The sequence below is a fragment of the Leptosomus discolor genome, chromosome 5, assembly GCF_034619465.1.
Source record: "Leptosomus discolor isolate bLepDis1 chromosome 5, bLepDis1.hap2, whole genome shotgun sequence".
NCBI lineage: Eukaryota > Metazoa > Chordata > Aves > Leptosomiformes > Leptosomidae > Leptosomus > Leptosomus discolor.
The window spans coordinates 26,283,963-26,308,904 of record NC_141395.1 but is presented as its reverse complement, the minus strand read 5'-3'; the positions used below and the strand labels follow the sequence as shown (position 1 = coordinate 26,308,904).

At 42.2% G+C, this 24,942-nt stretch overlaps 1 protein-coding gene across 1 annotated transcript in view; it reads left to right on the top strand.

The window, feature by feature from the left end:
* The window catches only part of TTN (titin), a 236,887-nt gene that overhangs the window by 54,273 nt on the left and 157,672 nt on the right, over window positions 1–24,942 (top strand). Inside the window, exons 47-92 of the mRNA XM_086465971.1 lie at window positions 356–637; window positions 763–1,041; window positions 1,413–1,691; window positions 1,790–2,068; window positions 2,192–2,479; window positions 2,597–2,875; window positions 2,976–3,257; window positions 3,365–3,643; window positions 3,754–4,032; window positions 4,127–4,405; window positions 4,524–4,811; window positions 4,912–5,190; window positions 5,329–5,610; window positions 5,721–5,999; window positions 6,145–6,423; window positions 6,529–6,807; window positions 6,945–7,232; window positions 7,427–7,705; window positions 7,913–8,194; window positions 8,796–9,074; window positions 9,179–9,460; window positions 10,020–10,298; window positions 10,424–10,711; window positions 10,914–11,192; window positions 11,294–11,572; window positions 11,675–11,953; window positions 12,056–12,343; window positions 12,476–12,763; window positions 13,633–13,914; window positions 14,654–14,932; window positions 15,051–15,332; window positions 15,479–15,757; window positions 15,876–16,163; window positions 16,384–16,662; window positions 16,767–17,045; window positions 17,123–17,401; window positions 17,549–17,836; window positions 18,010–18,297; window positions 21,027–21,308; window positions 21,571–21,849; window positions 21,960–22,241; window positions 22,364–22,642; window positions 23,129–23,416; window positions 23,564–23,842; window positions 23,938–24,216; window positions 24,315–24,593. Of these exons, the coding sequence (XP_086322097.1) occupies window positions 356–637; window positions 763–1,041; window positions 1,413–1,691; window positions 1,790–2,068; window positions 2,192–2,479; window positions 2,597–2,875; window positions 2,976–3,257; window positions 3,365–3,643; window positions 3,754–4,032; window positions 4,127–4,405; window positions 4,524–4,811; window positions 4,912–5,190; window positions 5,329–5,610; window positions 5,721–5,999; window positions 6,145–6,423; window positions 6,529–6,807; window positions 6,945–7,232; window positions 7,427–7,705; window positions 7,913–8,194; window positions 8,796–9,074; window positions 9,179–9,460; window positions 10,020–10,298; window positions 10,424–10,711; window positions 10,914–11,192; window positions 11,294–11,572; window positions 11,675–11,953; window positions 12,056–12,343; window positions 12,476–12,763; window positions 13,633–13,914; window positions 14,654–14,932; window positions 15,051–15,332; window positions 15,479–15,757; window positions 15,876–16,163; window positions 16,384–16,662; window positions 16,767–17,045; window positions 17,123–17,401; window positions 17,549–17,836; window positions 18,010–18,297; window positions 21,027–21,308; window positions 21,571–21,849; window positions 21,960–22,241; window positions 22,364–22,642; window positions 23,129–23,416; window positions 23,564–23,842; window positions 23,938–24,216; window positions 24,315–24,593 (12,951 nt within the window). The remainder of the gene's footprint in view (window positions 1–355; window positions 638–762; window positions 1,042–1,412; window positions 1,692–1,789; window positions 2,069–2,191; window positions 2,480–2,596; window positions 2,876–2,975; window positions 3,258–3,364; window positions 3,644–3,753; window positions 4,033–4,126; window positions 4,406–4,523; window positions 4,812–4,911; window positions 5,191–5,328; window positions 5,611–5,720; window positions 6,000–6,144; window positions 6,424–6,528; window positions 6,808–6,944; window positions 7,233–7,426; window positions 7,706–7,912; window positions 8,195–8,795; window positions 9,075–9,178; window positions 9,461–10,019; window positions 10,299–10,423; window positions 10,712–10,913; window positions 11,193–11,293; window positions 11,573–11,674; window positions 11,954–12,055; window positions 12,344–12,475; window positions 12,764–13,632; window positions 13,915–14,653; window positions 14,933–15,050; window positions 15,333–15,478; window positions 15,758–15,875; window positions 16,164–16,383; window positions 16,663–16,766; window positions 17,046–17,122; window positions 17,402–17,548; window positions 17,837–18,009; window positions 18,298–21,026; window positions 21,309–21,570; window positions 21,850–21,959; window positions 22,242–22,363; window positions 22,643–23,128; window positions 23,417–23,563; window positions 23,843–23,937; window positions 24,217–24,314; window positions 24,594–24,942) is intronic.

Sequence of the window (24,942 nt, the reverse complement as noted above, 5' to 3'; positions counted from 1 at the left end):
CTCATTTCTTCTTTTGCAGGCAAAAGACTTCTTCGGGCTCTTCTCAGAGCTGCCATCTGGTCCATTCACCTCTTGCTTGTTTCCCCTGATGCCTTTCAGTGCACTGTGTGTGGCTTCAATATTTCTTTCACCAGCCAGATCCAAAAATTCCTCCTGCGTGTAGGAGAGAGATGGCCACAGAGGGCGAGAAACCACAAAAACTGCAGTTCAGCAAAGATTATGCCGACCTTTTCTGAAGTCATGTTTTGTTCTTGCACTAGGAACCAATCTTTCAAATCTTTGTATTTTAGTTTAGTTTTCTTTCCTTTCTGTTTTCCTTTTTCCCTTTTCCCTTTTCATTTCTGCCCATTTTCAGAACCACCGTCCTTTGTGAAGAAGGTCGATCCGTCTTATTTACTGACCCCAGGTGACTCTGCACGCCTTCAATGCAAAATCAAAGGGTCTCCTGAAATCCAAGTTACTTGGTTCAAGAACAATAAGGAAATCCGTGAAAGCAACACACACAGGATGTCTTTTGTCAATTCTGTGGCTGTGTTAGATGTTTTGGAGATGAAAGTTGATGACAGTGGGAGCTACTCATGTGAAGCTGTAAATGAGGTTGGGAGTGATAGCTGCACCACCGAAGTAGTTGTCAAAGGTCTGTTCTTCTTCCTGCTGCTAGTCATATTCTTGAGAAAAACCTTCCTTTTGTTTTTTTTTTTAGTTTGTTGGTTGGGGTTTTTTTTGGCTTGGTTGACTTATTCTTTCTTGCTGCTTTTATAGAGCCTCCATCTTTCATCCGAACACTTGAACCAACGGAGGTAGTGAAGGGAACAAACACCGTTCTACAGTGTGAGGTTGCTGGCACTGGACCTTTTGATATTAGCTGGTACAAAGACAAGAAACAGATTCGCAGTAGTAAAAAATACAGGCTGACCTCTCAGAAAGCTATTATTTCTCTGGAGGTATCCTCATTTAATAGTGCAGATGTCGGAGAATACGAGTGTGTGATAGCTAACGAAGTTGGGAAGTGCATATGCAGTGCAACGTACATCTTGAAAGGTCAGTGGAAGAGAGAAAACTCCACTTACTGAAGGGATTGTCAAGAACCTCTGATTTCTTAAAATATCTTTTCTTTGGATTTGTGGGTGACTGGGGAGGGTGGGGAGGGTGAGTACCTTCTTTTCCTCTTAAAATTCTGTGTATATCTTAACTCTTACCTGGCATCAAACCTGTGAATTTGAAGGACATTGGGCTCAAAGGGCCATGCATTATCTTCCAGCTGGGAAATCCAGCTCTTCTTGATGGCTCTTGAGTTCAATTACGCCATGTACTGCACATACTGTCTCATAAAACTGTCTTTAAGCAGTGGAATTCATGGGATGATGTGGTAGCAGATAAGTATTTCTTCTTGTCTCTTTTCTCTGAACTAGAACCTCCATCTTTTGTTAAGAAAATCGAAAATGTGACAGCTCTGGCTGGAGATAGTGTTACATTACAGGCTGCGGTGAAAGGATCAGAGCCTATTTCTGTGATGTGGATGAAGGGCAAAGACATTATTCAAGATGATAACAAAGTGAGAGTGACATTTGAACACGGTCTAGCAACGCTGCAAATTACTGGTGTCCAGCTGAGCTCTGGTGGCAAATACACCTGCGTGGCTGAGAATGACGCAGGAAGTCAGTCCTGCTTTGGTGAACTAGCAGTGAAAGGTCAGTGGAGTAGTGCTGTGATCCCTGCATTGTCTCCCATCTGAGAAGAAGAGCAATTTCTTTTTGTCCTTAACACCAGTTGTTTAATTCTGTTGTAGAACCTGCCAAGATAATTGAAAAATCCGAAATGATCCAGGTAACAGCAGGGGAACCAGCCATTTTGGAGTATACTGTTACAGGCACTCCAGAGCTAAAAACCAAATGGTTCAAAGATGGAAGGCCACTACCTGCCAGCAAAAAGTATAGAATCAGCTTTAAAAATAACATTGCCCAGCTCAAGTTTTATGCTACTGAAATGCAGGACAGTGGCGAATACACCTTTGAGATATCCAATGATGTGGGCATCAGCTCTTGTACTACCACCTTCACTGTGCTAGGTTAGTACTGATTCTTTGCAAAGAGCCCTGCTACTCTGCTCTGAACCCAATAGAGCCAGAAGCAGAACTGCATGCCTGTTTTGCTCATGTGTTGGTTTCTTTCATTTTTTTCACTCTCAACAGATCGCACTCTTCCTCCTTTCTTTACTAAACCACTGAAGAATATTGACAGCATCATTAGCACTTCGTGCCGCCTAGACTGCAAAATTTCAGGCTCTCTTCCAATGACCATCTCTTGGTTTAAGCAGGATACTGAGATCACTTCAAGTGCCAAGTATACAGTACACTTTGCAGAAGGCTCTGCATCTTTGGAAATAAAACACCTAGATGCAAGTGATGCTGGGGTCTACATTTGCAGAGCCACAAACTCTGCTGGTAGCAAAGACAGCAGTAGCACTTTGTTTATAAAAGGTTTGGCAATTTGTTTCATATTTCTTGGAGTTTTACTTTTCATGTGATAATACTTTTCTTTCCCAAAGTGCAAGCCATGTCTTACTCATGAAAATTGTTTACTTTCATGAAATGTAGAGCCACCCATCTTCACTGTAGAACCAGAGTCCCAAGATGTACTGCCTGCATCAACCGTACGTTTCAAAGGCACATTTAAAGGCACAACACCACTGACGGTGAAGTGGTTTAAAGGTGATACTGAGCTGGTAACAGGAGGAGCCTGCTACATTATGACAGAAGCATTAGCAAGTTACTTGGAGCTTTATGCGGTGAAACCAACAGACTCAGGAAAATACACCTGCAAAGTCTCCAATGTAGCTGGTTCAGTAACATGCAGTGCAAACTTGTTTGTGAAAGGTTTGCATTCTTACTCTCTTTTAAACTTTCAGCTGCTGGACTGACCCAGTGGCACTCTTTCCTGTCTTCTTTGTCCTGAACACTCTTCTTAAATCCACAGAACCTGCTGCCTTCAAGGAGAAGCTAGAGCCAACCCAGCTGGTAAAGAAAGGTGGATATGCTGAGCTGACCTGTGAAGTCACTGGTACTCCTGAGATTAAAATCACGTGGTTCAAGGACGATAGAGAGCTAAAAGAGTGTGAAAAATACAGAATGTCTTTTGCAAAATCCTTGGCAATACTTCATGTTACAGAGGTTAAGACTGAAGACAGTGGAGAATATATTTGCGAGGCCAAAAATGATGCTGGAAAAGATATTTGCAGTAGCGTTGTTACGATCAAAGGTGTGTGTGACACCCAGCCATACGGTTTGTCTCCTTAAATTCAGTGCACTTTTACAGGCTTCGAAAATATGATTAATACAAACTGCACTCTCTCTCTTGCACTGTAGAGTCACCTTATTTTAGCAAGGAATTTCAATCCATGGAAGCCTTGAAGGATTCTGATGTGGTTTTGGAGTGCGAGGTGCTTGGCACACCTCCCTTTGAAGTGTTCTGGTTGAAAGATGATAAACCCGTGCGGAGCAGTAAGAAGCACAGAATAAACATTGAGAAATCTTTGATTAGCCTCCACATTTTCAGATTTGATGCTTCTGATGTTGGCGAGTATCAGTGTAGAGTAACAAACGATGTCGGCAGCTGCCTCTGCAGTTCAGAGATCACACTGAAAGGTTAGTGTAAGGTGCAGAATGCCACTAGCATGCTCTTATCCCAGTGTGGTTTTCATGCCACACTGTCATGCACCACACACATACTTACATAGCCAATTTCTTCCTGCCAGAGCCCCCGCAGTTCTTGAAGAGGATAGAAAACATTAGTTCCCTTCGAGGGGGCACAGTCGTGTTTCAGGCTGCTATTAAAGGCTCCTGGCCTATCACTGTGTCCTGGCTGAAAGACAATGATGAAGTGATTGAAGACAACAATATCAAAATGACCTTTGTGAACAATGTTGCCACTCTTCTGGTGAGGTCTATTGAACTGAAACATGATGGGAAATATTTCTGTCAGGCTAAAAATGAGGCTGGAATACAGAGATGTTCTGCTCTGCTGACTGTCAAAGGTTGGTCCTATCCTGAGGGCTTGCAGTGATCTCAGATGACTCCCTTGTGATTTTTACAGATGCCCTTAACATTGTATTTCCTTGTTTACAACAGAACCTGCTACAATCGTGGACAAGGCTGTGTCAATAGATGTGACTGAGGGAGACCCAGCAACCTTGCAGTGTAAATTTTCAGGAACAAAACATATTACAACCAAATGGTTCAAAGATGGCAAGGAACTGACTTTAGGCCCAAAATATAAGATCAGTGTTACAGATACTGTCTCAGTCCTAAAGGTGATTCATGCAGAAAAGAAAGATAGTGGGGAATACATTTTTGAGGTTCACAACGATGTTGGGAGCAGTAGCTGTTCTGCCAGCATTAATGTCCTAGGTGTGTATGGGGTCTCTTTTATCATTGTTTTTACATACAAAATCTTTTGGCCTGAGCTGACATCTGCCACAATCAAAGTTGAATTTCATACTTTGTCTTTTTACTCTGTCTTGGATAGATCTCGTTATACCACCTAAATTCACCAAAAAGCTCAAGAAAATGGACAGCATTAAAGGGTCTTTTGTCCACCTGGAGTGCATAGTGTCTGGTTCACATCCTATAAGTATCCAGTGGTACAAAGATGGCCAAGAAATAACAGCAAGTGAAAAGCACAAATATTCTTTCCATGATAACACTGCATTTCTGGAAATCAATAAACTGGAAGGCACAGACAGTGGCTCTTACACCTGTGAAGCAACAAATAAGGCAGGAAGCAACCAATGCAGTGGTTTCTTAACAGTCAAAGGTTTGAGCTCCTTCTTCACCTTGTGTTAGGTCTCTCATTCATGATTTTGGAATTCATCTGTCTCAGAGTAATCCTCTTTCTTCCTTTTTACTTGTTATAGAACCGCCATATTTTGTGGAAAAACCCCAGTCCCAAGAGGTTGTGCCTAATGCTAGGGTTCAGTTCAAAGCACTGGTGAAAGGCTCTACTCCTCTGCAGATAAAGTGGTTTAAAGACAGCCAGGAGCTCCTCTCTGGAGCCAATCGATCTGTCTGGAAGGATGACACATCTAGCATACTGGAGCTCTTCTCAGCTAGGACATCTGACTCCGGGAACTACACTTGTCAGATAAGCAATGATGTGGGGACTGCAACTTGCAAAGCAGCTTTATTTGTAAAAGGTGTGCAAACCAATGTTGTTCTTATCTTCTTGGTTCTGAATTTTCTGTGCAATTTGGGTGGAGGGGGGGTAGGAAACTTGTATTTCTTTAAACCACCTTGAATGTTACAAAGCCTCACCTTTTCTGTCCGTCTTCTAGAGCCCCCCAGATTTATTCAGATGCCAACTTCTGTAGTAGCTTTGCGTGAAGGACAGTCCACCACTTTCGAGTGCCAGGTAGTAGGTACACCAGAGATCCACGTCACATGGTACCTGGATGGGAACGAAGTGACTGACCAAGCTAAGTATGGCATCTCCTTCATAGATGGTTTAGCCACTTTGAAAGTCACTCAAGCCAGAGTGTCGGATAGTGGGATTTATGTTTGTGAAGCCCACAATGATGCAGGTAGTGAGAGCTGCAGCATCGAGCTGAAAGTAAAAGGTTGGTTTTGAACATCTATGTCACATAGCTGAGCTGATGGAGTAGGGGAGACTTCTCCCCTCAAAACTATTCAAGGTTACTATCTACTTTTCCCTCATTCCTCTTTGTAGAGCCTCCAACATTTGTTCGGGAGTTGAGCCCCATCGAGATAGTGAAGGGTTTGGAGGCCACACTCGAGTGTGAGGTGACTGGTACTCCTCCATTTGAGGTGAAGTGGCTGAAGAACAACAAGGAGATGTTCAGCAGCAAGAAATACGCCATCTCCACCAAAGAATCAGTATTTACTCTTAATGTGACTAACTGTGATGTCTCAGATGTTGGTGAATACCAGTGCATTATATCAAATGAAGGTGGAAGCTGCTCCTGCAGCACAAGGCTCAGCTTGAAAGGTCAGTCCTCTAGGAAGCATGCCCCAAACATTACATCCCCTAGTTAAACTGTCGTGACTAGGACGATTTTATATGATCTCTTTTTCCCCTCTTCCCTTTCCATGACTTCTCTTCCAAATAAAAAAAACCCACTCTTGTACCACAGAACCGCCATCCTTCACCAAGAAGCTGGAGAACATCACTAGCATTTTGAAAGGTACTGCATTCTTCCAGTGTGTCATAGCAGGCGCTCAACCCTTATCTGTGTCATGGATAAAAGATGAGAAAATACTAGAAGATGATGAGCACCACTGTATTACCTTTGAGAACCGTGTGGCCACACTGAAACTTACCAACGTTGACCTCAGCCACAGAGGGAGATACACCTGCCAGGCAAAGAATGAGTCTGGTGTGGAGAAGTGCTTTTCTTTGCTTTTTGTACAAGGTGTGTACAAGGTGTGACCCTTCAAGCTCATCCTTGATAAGTACTTGGAAAGTCAGTCCCCTATCTGTGTAGCTAACTCCCATTTTTATACCCTTTATACCTCAGAGCCTGCACAGATCATAGAAAAGGCTAAGTCACTTAAAGTCACTGAAAGAGACCCCGTGACTTTGGAGTGTACCGTGGCTGGGACACCAGAGCTCCGAATAAGATGGTATAAAGATGGCAAACAGCTTCTGCCCAGTAGATACTACACAATGAGCTTTGAAAACAATGTGGCCAGTTTCAGGATTGAACCTGTATCTAAGGAAGATAGTGGTACATACAGTTTTAAGGTTGAAAATGACTTCGGAAGTAGCACCTGTGAAGCTGTTCTGACTGTGCTAGGTTTGTATTGTCATTTGGCAAATTCATCAATCCAACAATAAGAGAATGAAAATAGAAAAATCTCTTTGTGAAAATCTTTGTGAAAGATAGGCAAGAAGGTAATCAGTGTGTTTTTGCCTTTTTTTTGTGTTGGGCAGATCAATCAATTCCTCCTGCATTTATCAAAAAGCTAACCAAAAAGGATACCATTCTGGGATCTTCTATCCAAATGGAGTGCAAAGTCTCTGGGTCACTCCCAATTACTGCTAAATGGTTTAAGGATGGAAAAGAGATAACTGACAGTGCAAAATATAGAAGCCTGTGCCATGAGAACACTATGTCACTCGAGATTGCTAATCTAGAGCTGGCAGACAGTGCAAATTACACATGCAATGTCTTTAATGTTGCCGGGAACGATTCTTGCAGTGCTGTCCTGACTGTAAAAGGTTTGAAAGTCTTTTACTACTTCTTATTTGTGATAGATGCTGGGAAAAATACCTTAAATCTTAGGCCAACATAACACTCTTATACCTCTTAATATTAATGCTGAAAACTTTGTCTCTGTGCTTACCTCACTAACTTTCTTCATTCTTAGACATTTCTGATATAATTGAATATTTCTTTCTCTTAAAAACTGCAGAGCCACCAAGCTTCTTAGAAAAACCTGAAAGCCAGCAAGTCATCCCAGATTCCACAGTGGAGTTTAAGGCCACCATAAAAGGAACACCACCCTTTACAGTAAAGTGGTTCAAAGAAGACTTAGAACTTGTATCTGGTCCAACTTGTTTCATTGGGATTGAAGGGTCAATTGGGTTCTTAACCCTCTATTCAGTGGATACTTCTAGGAGTGGGCACTACACTTGCCACATTTCAAATGACGTTGGCAGTGACTCTTGCACTACATCATTGATGGTAACAGGTGTGCACTCTTTCTTGTTGTGTTGCAGTCTTTCCACCTATTTCTTTTCTTTCCTTGTTGCCAAGCCCACCTCAGTGATCTTTGATACGCTGCGAAGTGAATTGCCTACCCTGTGTTTGCAACCCACAACTGTTTGGCTCTTTTTCCTCCTCTTTTCTTCCCAGTATTAATTCAGCCCTTCCTGACCCTACTTTTCTGGTTTTTTAGAACCACCCAAGTTTGCTAAGAAGCTAGAGGCAGCAAAAGTAGTCAAGCAGGGTGACTCAGCCCGGCTTGAGTGCAAAGTAAGTGGATCTCCAGAGATGAAAGTAGTGTGGTTCAGAAATGACCATGAAATTGTTGCCAGTGAAAAATTCCGGACATCATTCATTGACTCCGTGGCTGTGCTTGAAATGAATCATCTCAGTACTGATGAGAGTGGTGACTACATCTGTGAAGCTCACAACCCTGCCGGCAAGGCCAGCTGTAGCACCAAAGTCACAGTGAAAGGTTAGCTGTTCTCTTGTTTTCTGACTATACATTATTTTTCCCTAGTGGTTTTATCCCTTGGAAATCAATAGGAACACAAGACTAATTTCTTATTTCAGGACTGCCTTTTTCTTCATGTTATGTTTGTTTCTTGATGTGTCCCCCCTGCCCCCCTGCCAGTACCTGAATAAGAGAGATGATGTTCTTAGTGCAGATGAGTCCCAAGCTAGGTGTTCCCCAGTTCTATGATTGTCAACATCCAAGACTGATCATAGTGGGAATTGCTATACCAAGGAGACAGAATACGAAGAAAAAGAACAGACCCAAACTGATCAGTGTCAATTTTACACCCTGTATTTGAGACTACTATCAGCTAAATGAGACCTGAATGCTCTCTGCTAAGGGTCACCCCTCTGTTTACCTTTTCTACAGAGTAGCTAAGAGCTCTGAATGCTCACCTACCTACAAGATCGTTTCCCAATATGCCCAGAAAATGAGAAAAGCCCTTGTCCATTCTGTTGATTTTCTCAGTAGTCTCCTTGTGTAGAAGCTGGTATCAGTAAACTGTTGGCCAAATAGCTCTAGACTCCTTTCTAAAAATGTCCCTTTCTTCCCTTGTTAGAACCTCCTGTCTTTAGCAGGAAGCCCTCTCCAGTAGACATGCTCAAAGGAACTGAGGTTAGCTTGGAATGTGAGATTTCAGGAACGCCACCATTTGACGTCACCTGGTACAAAGACAGGAGACAAATCCGCAGTAGTAAGAAGTATAAGGTTACAGCCAAAAACTACCATACAAGCGTTCGCATTCTTACTGTTGAAGCTGCAGATGTTGGTGAATATCAGTGCAAAGCACAGAATGACGTAGGAAGTGACACTTGCTTTTGCACTGTGAAGCTGAAAGGTAAAGTATTGGCACATGTGCCTTCTGTAGTGCTCCCAATGGCACTGCATTGCTCTTCTTTATGTAGACATTGTGCTTATTATAACTGCATGTTTCTTCTTCAGAACCACCAAAATTCTTAACTAAAATAAACAGCATGACTGTTGTGGTTGGTGAACCAGTAGAGTTACAAGCAAGAGTGGAGGGCTCCCAGCCAATTTCTGTGCAGTGGCTTAAAGACAAAGAGGAAATTATTAGAGAAAGTGAAAACACGAAGATCACATTTATGGAAAATATTGCAACTTTGCAACTTGTGCGCACAGAGACAAGCAATGCTGGAAAATACATCTGTCAGATCAGAAATGATGCTGGAAGTCGGGAGTGCATGGCTACCTTAACTATTCTAGGTCGGTAAAAAGCACAAGTTTATGTAAGATTTTTTTAATGTTAGGAGCTTGGCTCTTCAGTGTCAGCTGTATGCTTTGCTTATGCCCAGAATTCAAAACAATCGAAACAGATAAATAGTATTACACAGAATCACAGAGTGATAGGGGTTGGAAGGGACCTTGAAAGATCATCCAGTCCAACCCCTCTGCCAGAGCAGAACCTTATTGTCCAGTGATAGGGGTGAAAAGAACCACAGGCCTCTGCACTGTGATGGGATTCAGTTGACTGGATTTACAAGTCATGTCTTCTGTACATGCCTGATTGGAGCGGGACAGACAGTTACATTTATCTCCTAGGAGTTTAAAAATATTTTTACTTCATTTTGGAGAGCATCTGAAATCTCAAGTTTAGGGTAGAATAAAGGGTGGGAAAAACAGAAGTGAAAAAACTTCCCCAGCCCAACAAACTGAGATATCCTTAGTGTCACATGTGCAAGCCCCATCTTACAGTGCTATAATACTTATAGCTAGTACTAATCAAATCCTGCCTTCACCATACATTTCCCATCTCTCCTTCCAGAGCCTGCAGTCATCGTAGAGAAAGCAGAACCAATGAGAGTTACTATAGGAGATGCCTGTACTTTGGAGTGCAAAGTGGCAGGCACACCAGAGCTTTCCACTGGGTGGTTCAAGGATGGCAAAGAGCTGACCAACAGCCAAAAATACAGAATTACTTTCCTCAACAAAGTATCTACACTTAAAATTATGGATGCAGAAAAGGAAGATGGTGGACTGTACACTTTTGCAGTGCAGAACGATGTGGGGAAAAGCAGTTGCACAGCATCAGTTGATGTTTTAGGTTGGTTGGGTATCTTGTCTTCTATCTTTCAGAAAACCTTTCATTCAGTCATGTTCTCTTTGCTTTCTTCCATTCCTTCCCTCCTTTTCTCTCTAACCATGGATTTATCATGTTTTCTTATGCAGATCGAATAATTCCTCCTTCTTTCACAAGAAAACTAAAGAAAACCCCTTGTGTCCTGGGTTCCTCAGCATTGCTGGAGTGCAAAGTGTCAGGTTCACCTCCTATTTCTGTTGCCTGGTTCCACAATGGACTTAAGCTAGTCAATGGGGAAAAGCATCAAATCTCCCTTTCAGATAACCTGTGTATTTTAGAAGTGAATTCACTGAGTGACTCAGATACTGGAACTTACACCTGCAAAGCTACCAACATAGCTGGTTCAGATGAATGCAGTGGTGTATTGACCGTACAAGGTCAGTATACGATGGTCGGGAAGATCTCTGAGCTATTCTTGTCTCTTTCTTGAAATTACATATGGTCTTTTGTAAATATACTTGGGGAAAATTGTTCACTGGAAAATAAAGACTTTGGTTTATATCTTCAATAGGCATGTGGAAATGCCAGTGTTATGCTGTAGCAACATGTCTTATCTCTCTTTTTCTCTTGTGTGTTTAGAACCACCTTCTTTTGAGAGGACACCAGAGCCTCTGGATGTCTTGCCAGGCACAAGCATCACTTTTACCTGTGCTATCAGAGGAACCCCTCCTTTTAAGGTGAACTGGTTTAGAGGGGCCAATGAGCTTGTGCCGGGGGACAAATGCAATATGTACTTGGAGGACTTCATTGTGGAGCTTGAGTTATTTGATGTAACTCCTCTCCAAAGTGGAGAGTACACCTGTCTAGTGACTAACGATGCTGGCAGGGCCAATTGTACAACACACCTTACAGTAAAAGGTTTGTAAGGATTGCACCTCTCTATTTACCTTAAAATATTGTTTTCTTCCCTCCATTTGTCCTGTTGTGCTCAATGTTTGTGACTTCTTACCCTTCATTAGAGCCGGCTGTCTTTGTGAAGAAACTGAGCGATCAATATGTGGAGCCTGGCAAACCCATCATCCTGGAGGGCATTTACACAGGCAGCCTGCCCATCTCTGTGACCTGGAAGAAGAACGGCCACACCATCACTCAATCTCAGAAGTGTAGCATCACAACCACAGAGAAATCCTGCATCCTGGAAATACTTGACAGCACCAAAGAAGATGCAGGAGAATACACTTGCCATGTTGAAAATGAGGCAGGAAGAGATGTTTGTGAGGCTGTAGTCTCTACCCTAGGTGTGTGTTCCCTTTGCATCATTTTCTTGTCTATTATTTGAAGTGTATCCTTTCCAAGGCCTGCCACTATAATGAGCCTATCTAATTGCTTCTCTTTTTTAGAACCTCCCTATTTTGTTACACATTTGGAACCTCTTGAGGTGTCAGTTGGGGATTATACAACATTGCAATGCCACGTTGCTGGAACACCAGAAATCACTGTGTCTTGGTACAAAGGCGATACAAAACTCAGGTCTACTCCTGAGTATAAAGTGTTCTTTAAAGACAACGTTGCTACACTTATTTTCAACAAAGTGGTTAGCAACGACAGTGGAGAATATATCTGCAAGGCAGAAAACAGTGTAGGAACCGCATTTACAAAGGCTCTCTTAACAGTTCAAGGTGATAATTTTATATTAGCTTGTGACAAGCTCTTTTTCTCTTGCAAAATTATAAAATAATTGCTTTCTGGGGCATATTTATCCTTTACTTGCTTTCTTCTAGAGCGCAAACGACCACCTTCCTTTGCAAGAAAATTAAAGGACATCGAGCATCCTGTTGGTTTACCCCTTAAGTTTATGTGTCGTCTCAATGGCTCAGAACCCATTACTGTGACTTGGCATAAAGATGGTGTGCTGCTAAATGATGACCACAATGTGCACACATCCTTTGTAGATAATGTTGCAGTGCTGCAACTGGTGCGAACCGAGATGAATCATACTGGGCAGTACTCCTGCACAGCCACGAACGCTGTGGGCACCGCCACCTCAAGTGCTAGGCTTACAGTGGCAGGTGTGTTGGCTTACAAAACTTTTCCTGGATCACAGGCCCCCCCTTTCCCATTTTATGCATGCGGTGGTATCTGTGTGTTAGATTAGCTTTTTCTTGAGGTATGAATGTTACACAGTTTTCTTATATTTCTAGAACCCAAGCAAGCACCTGTCTTTGACACCAAACCAGAATCTATCGCTGTGCCTTTTGGAGAAAGTGCTGACTTTGAATGCCATGTTACTGGAGCCCAGCCAATGCACATCACCTGGTCTAAGGATGGTCGGGAGATCCGAACTGGAGGAAACTTCAATATTACATTTGTAGCCAACACAGCACACCTTCGAGTGCTCAGAGTGGGTAAAGGAGACTCTGGCCAATATACTTGCCAAGCTAGTAATGAAGCTGGGAAAGACTTTTGCTCAGCCCAACTCAGTGTCAAAGGTATTAAGTTACCTTCATTTGTGCGTTTTCTTTTTCTTGGGTAAAGAGTGCTCTTTGTTGCTGAGTCTAATCTTCCACACTTTCCAATTTGGAAATATACAGAAAGTAGCTTTCCAGAAATCAGACATATACGATGTGGTGTCCTTCTCCTATCACACCGCATAGCAGTACAAGCCTTGTGTGCCTGCAAAATCCCCAAGTGGAAAGGTCCCCTTGTGAAGCTGTTTGTATGGAGAATTGCACTCACCCTGCTTTTTACTTTGTCATTAGTGCTTAAACTACAGTCACAATGTTATTCACACACAGGAATTACTATATGGAAAACAGTGATACAGTAAATACAACTACCTTGTATTTGTAGGCCATCATTGGTTGCTCTTTCAAATTTGCTAAAGATTTCAATTGGAGATCTGAACTGATGATTTAATCTAAACTATGAATCACTTAAGTTCTTCATGCAGAAATATGCTTTAAAGATGTGTAAGCAAGTGAAACTATCCCTACCGTGTTTCTGCTGCTCCGAGGGTTGAAGGGCTCGTTAAATCTTTCATGCCAATCTGGGGATATTTTCACTCTTCAAAGGTAACAGCAATCGTCCTTCATGCGTTTTTTACAGCTCCAGCTGTCCAGCAAAGCAGGCTCCAGAGTTGGCAAAACATAGTTTTAGTTGTTGTCTTTGCCTTCTTTTTCACATCTTGCGTCTTTCCTTGAGAAGAAAGTCTGTTTGGGGATACAGCCAGCTGCTGTAGCCAGCTTACTTTATTTCACCCTGATGCTCTTATGCTTTCCGTAACTCTTGTTGAGCACTGTAGATTTTACATGTCACACAGGTATACTGTCATTCTCTACTTACCTATTCTGTTCTGTAGAACCTCCGAAGTTCATCAAGAAGCCCGAAGCTTTGCGGTTCGTGAAGCACGGGGACACAGTTCAACTTGAATGTAAAATCAGTGGCACACCAGAGATCAGAACTGTGTGGTACAAAAATGATCAGGCACTCCAGGCGAGCAACAGGCTCCACATGTCCTTTGTAGACTCCGTCGCAATGCTAACCATCTTGGGTGCCAATACTGAAGATGCCGGTGATTACATATGTGAAGCCCGTAACTCTGCCGGCACAGCCAGCTGCAGCACTTCAGTCACAGTGAAAGGTTAGCAGCATGGCTCCGCACACCACCAGGATCCTTGGCTTCCAGGCGCACTCCCAGCTGTGTACACTTCTGGATAGGGAGCTGCAGCTATGGCAGTCAGTGGCTGCTGGGGCAGTGTCTCTCCATCTGTTCTCATGTTCAAATGCTGCTGTGTTTAAGCAGCAGAGACCAGGCAGGAAATAGTGGTGGGTGTTCAGCACTGTGCGGCCATTGCCTTGTCTCCCCATTTAAGTCAATTGCAAGCTGAATAAAGCAAGCTTGTCAGATTACAAGGGAAGCATGGACTAGATGGAACACCAACCATGGTGAGGGAGCTGGGCATACTTTGCAGCCATCCCTCTGCCTCCTTTTTATACAGTGATCCTGGCAGGAATGAAATTTAAGACGGAAAGGGAGGCTGCACTGCTGAGCCTCACTTATGGTAGCTTTCATGACCGGAAGAGGTGAGGAAAGTTGGAATTTGGTCCTGGAGAGAGGGGAGAGTGGCATTTGGGGAGGGGCACTGATCACTGACTCCAAACAGGTGCAGAAGTGTCATATTTTCTGCCCTTGGAACTCTAAGTTCTGGAATGGCTTGCTGGGAGATGCCTGGGGCTTAGCATTTTTTAGAGGTGAGGCCACATATTTGGAAGCTAAATATGGGTTTACAAGACTAAGTGTAGGCCCCCTTCCTGCTACTAACCAGAAACCCATCCAGGGAAGTAGGCTCACGGGTTATGATGTGATTCTTTTTTTATAGAACCACCTGTTTTTAGCAAGGTGCCAAGCCCAGTGGACACACTTAAAGGCTCAGATGTTATCCTCCAGTGTGAGATAACAGGGACTCCACCCTTTGAGGTGGCTTGGTTCAAGGACCGGAGGCAGGTCAGAAGCAGCAAGAAATTCAAGGTGACAGCAAAACACTCCATTGCCAGTCTTCATATTCTCAATCTGGAATCTCAAGATACTGGAGAATATCAATGCAAAGCTATGAATGAGGTGGGAAGCGACACCTGCACCTGCCCGGTGAAATTCAAAGGTTTGTATGCTAGAGGATCAACAGCATCACTGCCCTCTTTTCTTGATCTCCTGGCTCTCCCTCTTCCAAGCAGGCATGCATGATTAATCCTCCTCTGCCTCCTTCTTTTTGCCATCAGAACCCCCACGCTTTGCCAAGAAGCTGAGCGACATTGTGATCTTCATCGGGGAGCCAACAGCCCTGCAGGCTGTGGTGGAAGGATCCCCACCAATTTCTGTTGTCTGGCTCAAGGACAAGGGTGAAGTTATTAGGGAGAGTGAAAATGTCCAAATGTGGTTTATGGACAACATTGCAACTCTTGAGATTGCCAGTGCAGAGGGAGCTGATGTTGGGAAGTACATCTGCCAGATCAAGAATGATGCTGGCATGCGGGAGTGCTCTGCCTTTTTACAAGTCCTAGGTGGGTATAGCCTGTTTCACGGGTACTATATCTTGCAGCTTACACAATTGCCTCTACCAGCCTTTGTTTTCTGCTTACATCCTGTGCTCACTGATTTGTGGGGAGATTTCCTGGTGACACACTGACCCCCTCCCTTCCTATTTCAGAACCAGCAGTCATCTTAGAGAAGACTGAGCCAATCACAGTAATGGCTGGCAATCCTTTTACCTTGGAGTGCAAAGTAGGAGGAACACCTGAACTTATCACCAAGTGGTACAAAGATGGCAGAGAACTAAGGAGTGACCGCAAATACCAAATTACCTTTTTCAATAATATATCCACTTTGAAAGTCTTTTCTGCAGACAGGGGAGACAGGGGCTTGTATACTTTTGAGGTGCACAATGAGGTGGGGGACAGCAGCTGCACTTCTTCAGTTGATGTTTCAGGTTAGCTCTATGTCTTTGCTGTTCACATTTGTCTTTAAAGGAAGTTTCCCCCCCCCCTTTCCTTTCCCCTGAGAAAACTCAACATTTTCTTCCTATTATTCTGCCCTGTCCTACTTAGATCGTCTTGTTCCTCCTTCATTCTCAAGAAAACTAAAGGAAACAAAAGGGGTGCTGGGATCCTCAGTGCTTCTGGAGTGCAAAGTGTCTGGCACATCCCCCATATCTGTGGCCTGGTTTCAGGATGGGAATGAGATTGTTAGTGGAGAAAAATGTGAAATCTCATTCTTGGATAACATTTGTGCTTTGAAGCTGAATGCCCTGGATGTCACAGACACAGGGCCATACACTTGTGTGGCAACCAATGTGGCTGGATCTGATGAATGCAGCGCCTTCTTGACTGTACAAGGTCAGTGGAGGGATACTACAATCCCTTCAACAAAATTCTTCTTCCCTTTTCTCTTCTTTCCCCCTGGTTTCCCATGGTTTCTTTTTCATAGGGTATTTTTTTTCTGTTTTCTCCCTTTTCCCCTCTTTTTTTGGACTCAAATCTGATCCAGTTTTCCTCCCCCACAGAGACTCTCCTATTAACATCTTTCTCCCTCTTCACTTCTTTGCATGATCCTTAGAACCACCTTCTTTTGTGAAGACACCTGATCCCCAGGAAGTTTTGCCCGGATCAAGCGTGACATTCACTAGCTACATTAAGGGCAGTACTCCCTTCAAAGTGACCTGGTTCCGAGGCATCAGGGAGCTGGCACCAGACAGCAACTGCTTCATCTCTCTGGATGAGTCTGTGACACAGCTGCAGCTGTATAACGTGGAGCCAGACCACAGTGGGGACTATGCCTGCGTGGTCACAAATGATGCTGGCAGTGCCTCATGCACAACCCAACTCTTTGTGAAAGGTGTGTTTGTGTGTGTGCATGTACACACAGGTATCTCCCTTCATGCTCTGCCTGCAGCCCTGCCACATCTGTCCCTCTCACTATTGACCTATGCCTCCCCACAGAGCCTGCAGTCTTTGTGAAGAAATTAAGTGATTTCAGCGTTGAGCAAGGGAAGTCCATTGTGCTGGAAAGCAGCTACACAGGCACCCCTCCCATCTCTGTGACCTGGAAAAGAAATGGCATGCCCATTGCTCAGTCTCCACGCTGCAGTATTACAACGACTGACAAATCTGGCATTCTTGAAATCTTCAACAGCACCAAGAGCGATGAAGGCGAATACACCTGTGAGGTGGCAAATGAGGCGGGTGGGGATGTTTGCCACAGCCTTGTATCTGTCTTAGGTACACATTATCCCTGATCCCCCTAAGGCATTCCAGTGATGCTCTGCCTCTGTTCACCATGCTTTCTCCTTCCCTAGAACCACCCTATTTTGTCACGCACCTAGACCGTGTGGAGGTGAAGGTTGGCGAGCCCTTGATCTTAAAATGCCAGATTGGTGGTGCACCAGAAATCAAGGTGTCTTGGTACAAAGATGACACCAAGCTCAGATCAACACAGGCTTACAAAATGCACTTCAAGAATAATGTGGCAACGTTGGCATTCTCCACCGTGGAGGACAGCGACATTGGAGAATACATCTGCAAAGCAGAAAATAGCGTTGGCTTCGCCACCTCCACAGCTCTGCTTGTTGTTAAAGGTGATGGGCCAAGGTCCACTCTTTCCTGGGGTAGTGTGTAGGAAATCGTTGTTATCTACAAAAGGTTCTTACTAATTTCAGAGTTAATTAATTCTAGATTGATAGGGTAGCTTTCCACTTATAGTGGTGATTATTATTGTTTTACAGAACGTCAACTTCCTCCTGCATTCACCAGAAAACTGAAAGATATTCAGGAGGCAGTTGGTGCACCAGTGACGTTTGATTGCCGCATAAATGGCTCAGAGCCTCTCCAGGTGTCTTGGTATAAGGATGGGGTTCTCTTAAGCGACAGTGATAACGTGCAATCAGCCTTCTTAAATAATGTTGCAACTCTCCAGATCTTGCAAACTAGTATGGCTTACTGTGGCCAGTATACTTGCTCAGCCCAAAACGCTCTGGGGACTGCATCTTCCAGTGCCAAACTTCTCCTCACAGGTTTGTAGATCACACTGAAACAAAGATCTTTTGCATGTCCTTGCTCTTTCATTTCTTCACCCTTTTTCGCACTCTACCCATTGTATAGTGGCCAGGAAGCATGGGCACAGCACAATGAGGTGAGTGGTGAGGAGGGCTTGATGGTGAGATCTGCCATGCTTTCCTCTTTGCAGAACATCTACAACCTCCTTTCTTTGACATCAAGCCAGTATCTATTGATGTGGCACGAGGGGAAAGTGCAACCTTTAAGTGCCATTTGACTGGCTCTGCTCCCATGAGGATTACTTGGACCAGAGACAACAGAGAGATCCGCCCAGGAGGCAACTACAAGATGACACTAGTGGAAAACACGGCCACCTTGACGGTCCTAAAAGTCGGTAAAGGGGATGCTGGACTCTACGCATGTACTGCCAGCAACAGTGTTGGAAAGGATGCGTGCGCAGCTCAGCTGGCTGTACAAGGTATTGCTGTGAGCTTTGGTGTTCACGAGGCTTTTCTTTGCAAGGCAGACACCTGGAAAACAAAGCCCTGAATGTAGATATGTGTGAGACTAATAACCTTTACAAAAGGCTACACTGAGATGTCTTATTTCACTTGAATATTATTATAATACTTAAATACTTATTCATCTTCCTTCTGTTCTGGTATAGTGCGTGATTTGTCTTATTAAAGGGGTTCTTCCATTGAAATGTTAACTCTGACTTAGTATCCTGTTGCACCTTTACGAATGGCTCTATCGGCCAGCAAAATCTGTCTTCCCTAAAGTCTTTCTCCAGCAGTGATGTTCACTAAGTTGTCCAGGGGAGGGAAAGGTATCCAAGAGAAACTCAGTTCATGTATGAGACTTAAATGAACATTTACTGGCTGTGCAGCTCCTGCAAATAGTTTTTCACAGACTGAAAACATTGGAAACTGCTGTTCTAGACAGAAAAGCTGAAAGATCTTAGGGCAGAGTTGGTGACAGATATCCATTCCACTATACTTTGATTCTGCACATAGTGTGTGGATCTTATACAAGTCAATGATCTAAATATATGACTGGATCAAACTGTCTTGGTACATGTGACAGTTGTGTATTACTGTCATTTCCTCAATGTAGGTGGGAACATTGGATCTATTTATAGTTGTTCCGGATATCTCATTCTTACTGATTTTATAAAAGAATGAATGTAAAATACAGTACTTAAATTATTCATGAGTCCCTGTTGGTTTAGTGTTTTGTTTGGTTTTTTTTTTTTCCTCACCTCTGTATGAATCTTGGAGAAAAAAACCTAAAACATTTCAAGAGTAAATACTATAACTTTTACTCTCTAAGACAACACAAGAAACTGAACTACCACTAGCAAGATTTTGTATTAATTATTTGTCAAATGGATTGTATATAGAGAGAGTATATTCTGTCCATAGGGATTTTTCTTGGTGGGGGTGGGAAGAGTGTGGCAGACATAACCTGTGGCTTCAGTGGCAAGTAGGGATGCTGTTATCATCTAGCTTGACTTACAAAAAGCATTGAAAGACTGTAGCAAGAAATCTAACCTCTTTAAAATATTTAAAGCTTGTTTCCACTGGAATCACAGTTCCATTTGTTATTAATGATAACATCACTACGTTACTAATAGATTTATTCGACTGGAGTTACCATTCATAAAATGATCCCAACTGACCTTCTGTATTTTCTTACTCTTCAACTCTTTATTCATAAAATCCTGAAATTACTATTTTTTTTCCCCTCAGGATTATTATTTTCTTTGTTTGATCCTGAACTTCTACTAGCACTTACTTCAATCCTTTAAAATTTGTACAGTTTCCTCAGGGCTGTGAAATTAATGATGTTCACTGTTTGTCAGACAGTGTCTACAGAACTTGGAAGGGCAAGCTCTTTGTGTGCATTGATTTGCACATGTTTAGTTTGAGCAGATGCTATCACACTTCTATGATACACAGCCTTTTGTGTGTCGAATTAAGATCTTTTGTTCGATTGACCTTGAAAATCTCCCAGTTTTTTAATAACTTTCCCACATCTAATGTTCCCAACCTGTAATTTTAACAATTGCTTTAGGTTCTAGAAACTGCTTTACATTCTAAATATATAACTTACTAACCTGTATATCCTCATTTTTGGAAAGGAATGGAATTAGAGTGTAGCCTCTCAACAACTGTTAGTATGCAAATCAACTCTATGTCAAAGTGAAATCTGATAGTAAGTTACTAAGGTTCCAAGAGTCCTTGTGTTTACAAGCCACCATTTCTGTTTTTAGATACTCTAAGGAAGTTTTGTTACTAACAACATAGGATGTTCTGCAAATGGCCCACAAGTTGAAGTAACCCACCGTAAAATATTCTTCCTACACTTTACAGACAGATGCACAGAGGCACTTCATCCCGTCTTGCAGAGAGATTTGTTTGTTGTGCCCACATTACCACCTCTGATTTCTACAAGTCATATCTTTGATCTATGAGCATTCAATCTTGTGATTCTGAATCATCCATACGGTACTTTTGATGAAAAGTGTCAAACGTCCACTCTCTTCTCTCCTTACAGAACTAAATGTAGCCTTCCAGTTTACTTTTCAGTCACAGGACCTTTAACACCAGTTTCTCTAATATCAACCAGCTCATAATTCTTCCCAGCAGAATTATTTTGAACCTCTTCTATTTGCTACCTAAGCTCCTTGACTTTTATTCCTTATATGCACCCTTATGATCGGCTTTGCAATAAATGTGTGAAGGGTTACAATGCAGATACATTTATTGTCTATATCGATTGCTAATAACATATTAAATATAAAATAGTTGCTATAATGCTCGGCATAAATGCTCTTACTAGTGTTTCTTGGTTGAACAGTTTGGATTCTTGCATTTCCATCAGGCATTTTGATTACTCATGTATTGCAAGAGAGCACATTATGAAAAACCACACGTCAGCTGATCTGTACTGAATACCTAAAGGCAGGAGTAGAGTGTGACAACAAAGTAAGGAGAAACTAACCAAACTGCAGATAGAGAACTTGTTTGCTTCCTAATCTAGATTTTGGACCAACTTGAAACCATCTAAAAAAAAATCCATAGCAATTGCAAAATTATAATGTTTGCATAAGCCCCAGAGGTCACATTTTCTGCTGCATATTTCCTTGCTTATTCAAAGAGCCAGCGCAGTTTAAAGCATCATCTCCCATTTTTGGCTTTCCAGAACCACCAAGGTTTATTAAGAAACTAGACTCCTCAAGACTTGTGAAACAGCATGATTCCACTAAGTATGAATGCAAGATAGGTGGATCTCCAGAAATCAAAGTCATCTGGTACAAAGGTGAAACAGAGATCCATCCCAGTGAAAAATACAGAATGTCCTTTGTGGATTCGGTGGCAGTCATTGAAATGCACAACCTCAGTGTTGAAGACAGTGGTGACTACACTTGCGAAGCTCAGAATCCAGCGGGTAGTGCGAGCACCAGTACTGCACTGAAAGTAAAAGGTCAGAAACCCAGTTCTTTCCTTTCTATCTGTGTAAGTCCTCCTTTGTGGAAAAGCCGTTAAATCCCACTTTCTTTAGTCAGAGAGGCCAAAACCTATCTGAATAGGTAACAAATCTCTTACCTGTTCGTTATACTGTGGGAGATTTTCTTATTTCTGGTTTGTCTTTGCTGTCCAGCATCAGAACAGATACTTGAATAATCTGTCCTCTTTAATCTACTTTGCTCAAATAACAAAAATTTTAACCCCTTTTTTTTTTTCAGCACCCCCTGTATTTACCAAGAAGCCCCATCCAGTCCAGACCTTGAAAGGGTCTGATATTCACCTGGAATGTGAGCTTCAGGGCACTCCTCCGTTCCAAATTTCGTGGTATAAAGACAAAAGAGAAATTCGAAACAGCAAGAAGTATAAGGTCATGTCCGAGAATTACCTAGCTAGTATTCACATTCTCGGTGTGGATACTACAGATGTTGGTGAATATCACTGTAAAGCTGTAAATGATGTGGGAAGTGACTCCTGTATTGGCTCTGTAACACTAAGAGGTTTGTATAAATACTGGCACCTTCTTGGCATTTCCTTCTTCCTGTCATTCTCCTCCTACTTTTCCGCTCCTGGTGTGATTTTTTACTGTTAAATATCTTCTCTTAAATAGTGCCACCAACCTTTGTGAAGAAGCTGAGTGATCTCACTGTTGTAGTTGGGGAGTCGATTGAACTGCAGGCTGCAGTAGAAGGATCACAGCCCATTTCTGTTCTGTGGTTAAAAGACAAAGGGGAAATCATCAGAGAAAGTGATAATCTTTGGATCTCCTATTCAGAAAACATTGCAACTATGCGGATTGGAAATGCAGAACCAGCCAATACTGGGAAATACATTTGTCAGATAAAAAATGATGCTGGAGTTCAGGAATGCTTTGCCACACTGACAGTGCTAGGTTGGTAGCATGGGATAAAAAATACAATGTTTTTTAAGATGCTTTAAAATGTCAATTTTCATGATACTAATAACTATTGCATTGCTATTTTTAAAAATTTTGTGACTTGCATCTCATTGCAGAACCTGCCGTCATTGTAGAGAAGCCAGGCCCAGTCAAAGTTACAGCTGGAGACTCTTGTACTCTGGAATGCACCGTAGATGGCACACCAGAGCTTACTGCTAGGTGGTTTAAGGATGGAAATGAACTGTCCACTGACCACAAATACAAAATCAGTTTCTTCAACAAAGTATCTGGGCTTAAGATTCTCAATGCAGGACTAGAAGATAGTGGAGAATATACTTTTGAGGTGAAAAACAGTGTCGGTAAAAGCAGCTGCACAGCTTCAGTGCATGTTTCAGGTTGGTTGACTACTCTTTTTGAGTCACATCTGATCCTATAGTTCTTTTATAAAGCATTCAGATACCAAACTGTTTCTCATGACTGACAGCCTGAGACTCATTGCTTGTATAATCATAGGAGTACTTGGCATGCCACTTTGACAGGCATCAAGAACAGATGCCTACCTAAACTCTGAGCAGTAGGAGTTGTTGCAGGGGCTTGACTTCTTCAGCTTTAGTCTACATGTCTTCTTGGACAGCAGGTGCAATATTGGTGCTTATGAAAAAGAACTGCAAAAATAAAAAGTTTCCATCAAAAAGTGTGATTAAAAGCTCCAGCATATCCTTAACCATCAACTAGATATTTTTTCAATGACTTAGGTGTGTAGGATTGCTAAAACAGATAAACCAAAAGAAAGTTAACTGACTTTATTATGCATGGGGAACTTTCTGCATTTTAAGTTCCTGTATGGTAATTTTTAATATTTTTTTTTTCAACAAATGCAGATCGTATTATACCTCCTTCTTTCACAAGAAAACTGAAAGAAACATATGGTCAGCTGGGTTCTTCTGCTGTGCTGGAGTGCAAAGTTTATGGGTCACCACCTATTCTGGTTTCCTGGTTTCATGATGGACAGGAGATTACAAGTGGAGACAAATATCAAGCTACTCTTACAGACAATACTTGTTCTCTGAAAGTGAATGGTCTTCAGGAATCTGATATGGGAACTTATTTGTGCACAGCTACTAATGTAGCTGGGTCTGATGAATGCAGTGCATTTTTGAGTGTTAGAGGTCAGTATCAATAAGAAGCCAGAGCCAGAGAGCACAAATTTATTTTCAAAAAGGCTTAATTCTTTGCTTTGTTACATATTTCTGATTACTATGCTCTTCTTCAGAAGTTCAAACATAGTTCTCTGTCTGTTTTATTTGCATGCTTAGAACCACCATCTTTTGTGAAGAAACCTGAACCACTGAATGTTTTATCTGGGGAAAACATAACCTTTACCAGTATCATAAAAGGCTCCTCTCCATTGGAAGTTAAATGGTTTAGAGGTAGTGTTGAGCTAGTACCAGGACACAGATGCAATATCACCCTGCAAGATTCAATTGCAGAACTGGAGCTGTTTGATGTACATCCGCTTCAGAGTGGAGACTACACCTGCCAGGTCTCTAATGAGGCAGGGAAGATTTCTTGCACAATACATCTTTTTGTCAAAGGTTTGTCCAGACTACTGTTTCTTATGCTTCTTATGCTTTTAAAAAATGTTCTCTTGGCTTTATTTAATTTGTTTTCTTCCCATTGTTCATTATAGAATCAGCCAAATTTGTGAAGAAGGTGAATGATTTAAGTGTAGAGAAAGGGAAAAATTTGATCTTGGAATGCACATATACGGGTACTCCACCAATTTCAGTGACATGGAAGAAAAATGGAGTAAAATTAATGCACTCTGAAAAGTGTAGCATCACCACAACAGAAACATCTGCCATACTGGAAATCCCTAGTAGCAAACTAGAAGATCAGGGGCAATATTCTTGTCATATTGAAAATGATTCTGGACAAGATAATTGTCATGGTGCAATCACAATACTAGGTGCGTCAAGCCACCATCAATTCATCTAGTGTTATTTGAACTACTAATCTTCACTGTGCAATACCTTTTTATGCTAATGGTGTGTGTTTGTTCTTCAGAACCACCTTACTTCATTACACCCTTGGAACCAGTGCAGGTGACTGTTGGGGATTCTGCATCCTTACAATGCCAGGTTGCTGGAACACCAGAAATGATTGTATCGTGGTACAAAGGTGATACAAAGCTGAGAGGAACTGCTACTGTGAAAATGCACTTTAAGAACCAAGTTGCCACTCTGGTTTTCAGCCAGGTAGACAGTAGTGACAGCGGGGAGTACATCTGCAAAGTAGAAAACACTGTTGGGGAGGCTTCTTCATCATCTTTGCTGACAGTTCAAGGTGAATATTTAATTTTTAAAAATAGGAAAATACCCTATTTTTCTCAAGTATTCTTTGCCATTTTGAAAAACAAGGTTTATTTTTTCCTTGTTAAACACTTTACTGTTTCTTGATGTATAGGATACCCTGTGGCACTGTTTTCTGTTAACAAAAGCCTACCAGTAAAGCTAATCAAAATATGTCTCTTGCTGACCACAGTTCTTCCGTAGGCATACAAGCTTCTGCATCTTCTTTCTCTATTGAGGATATTGCTTTAATTGTTTCCACCATTAGCAGTCTTAAGGGTTAAATAGGCTCACTGGGTGTAACAGGGCAGAATGTTTATATATTTTCCCGCAACCATATGCAC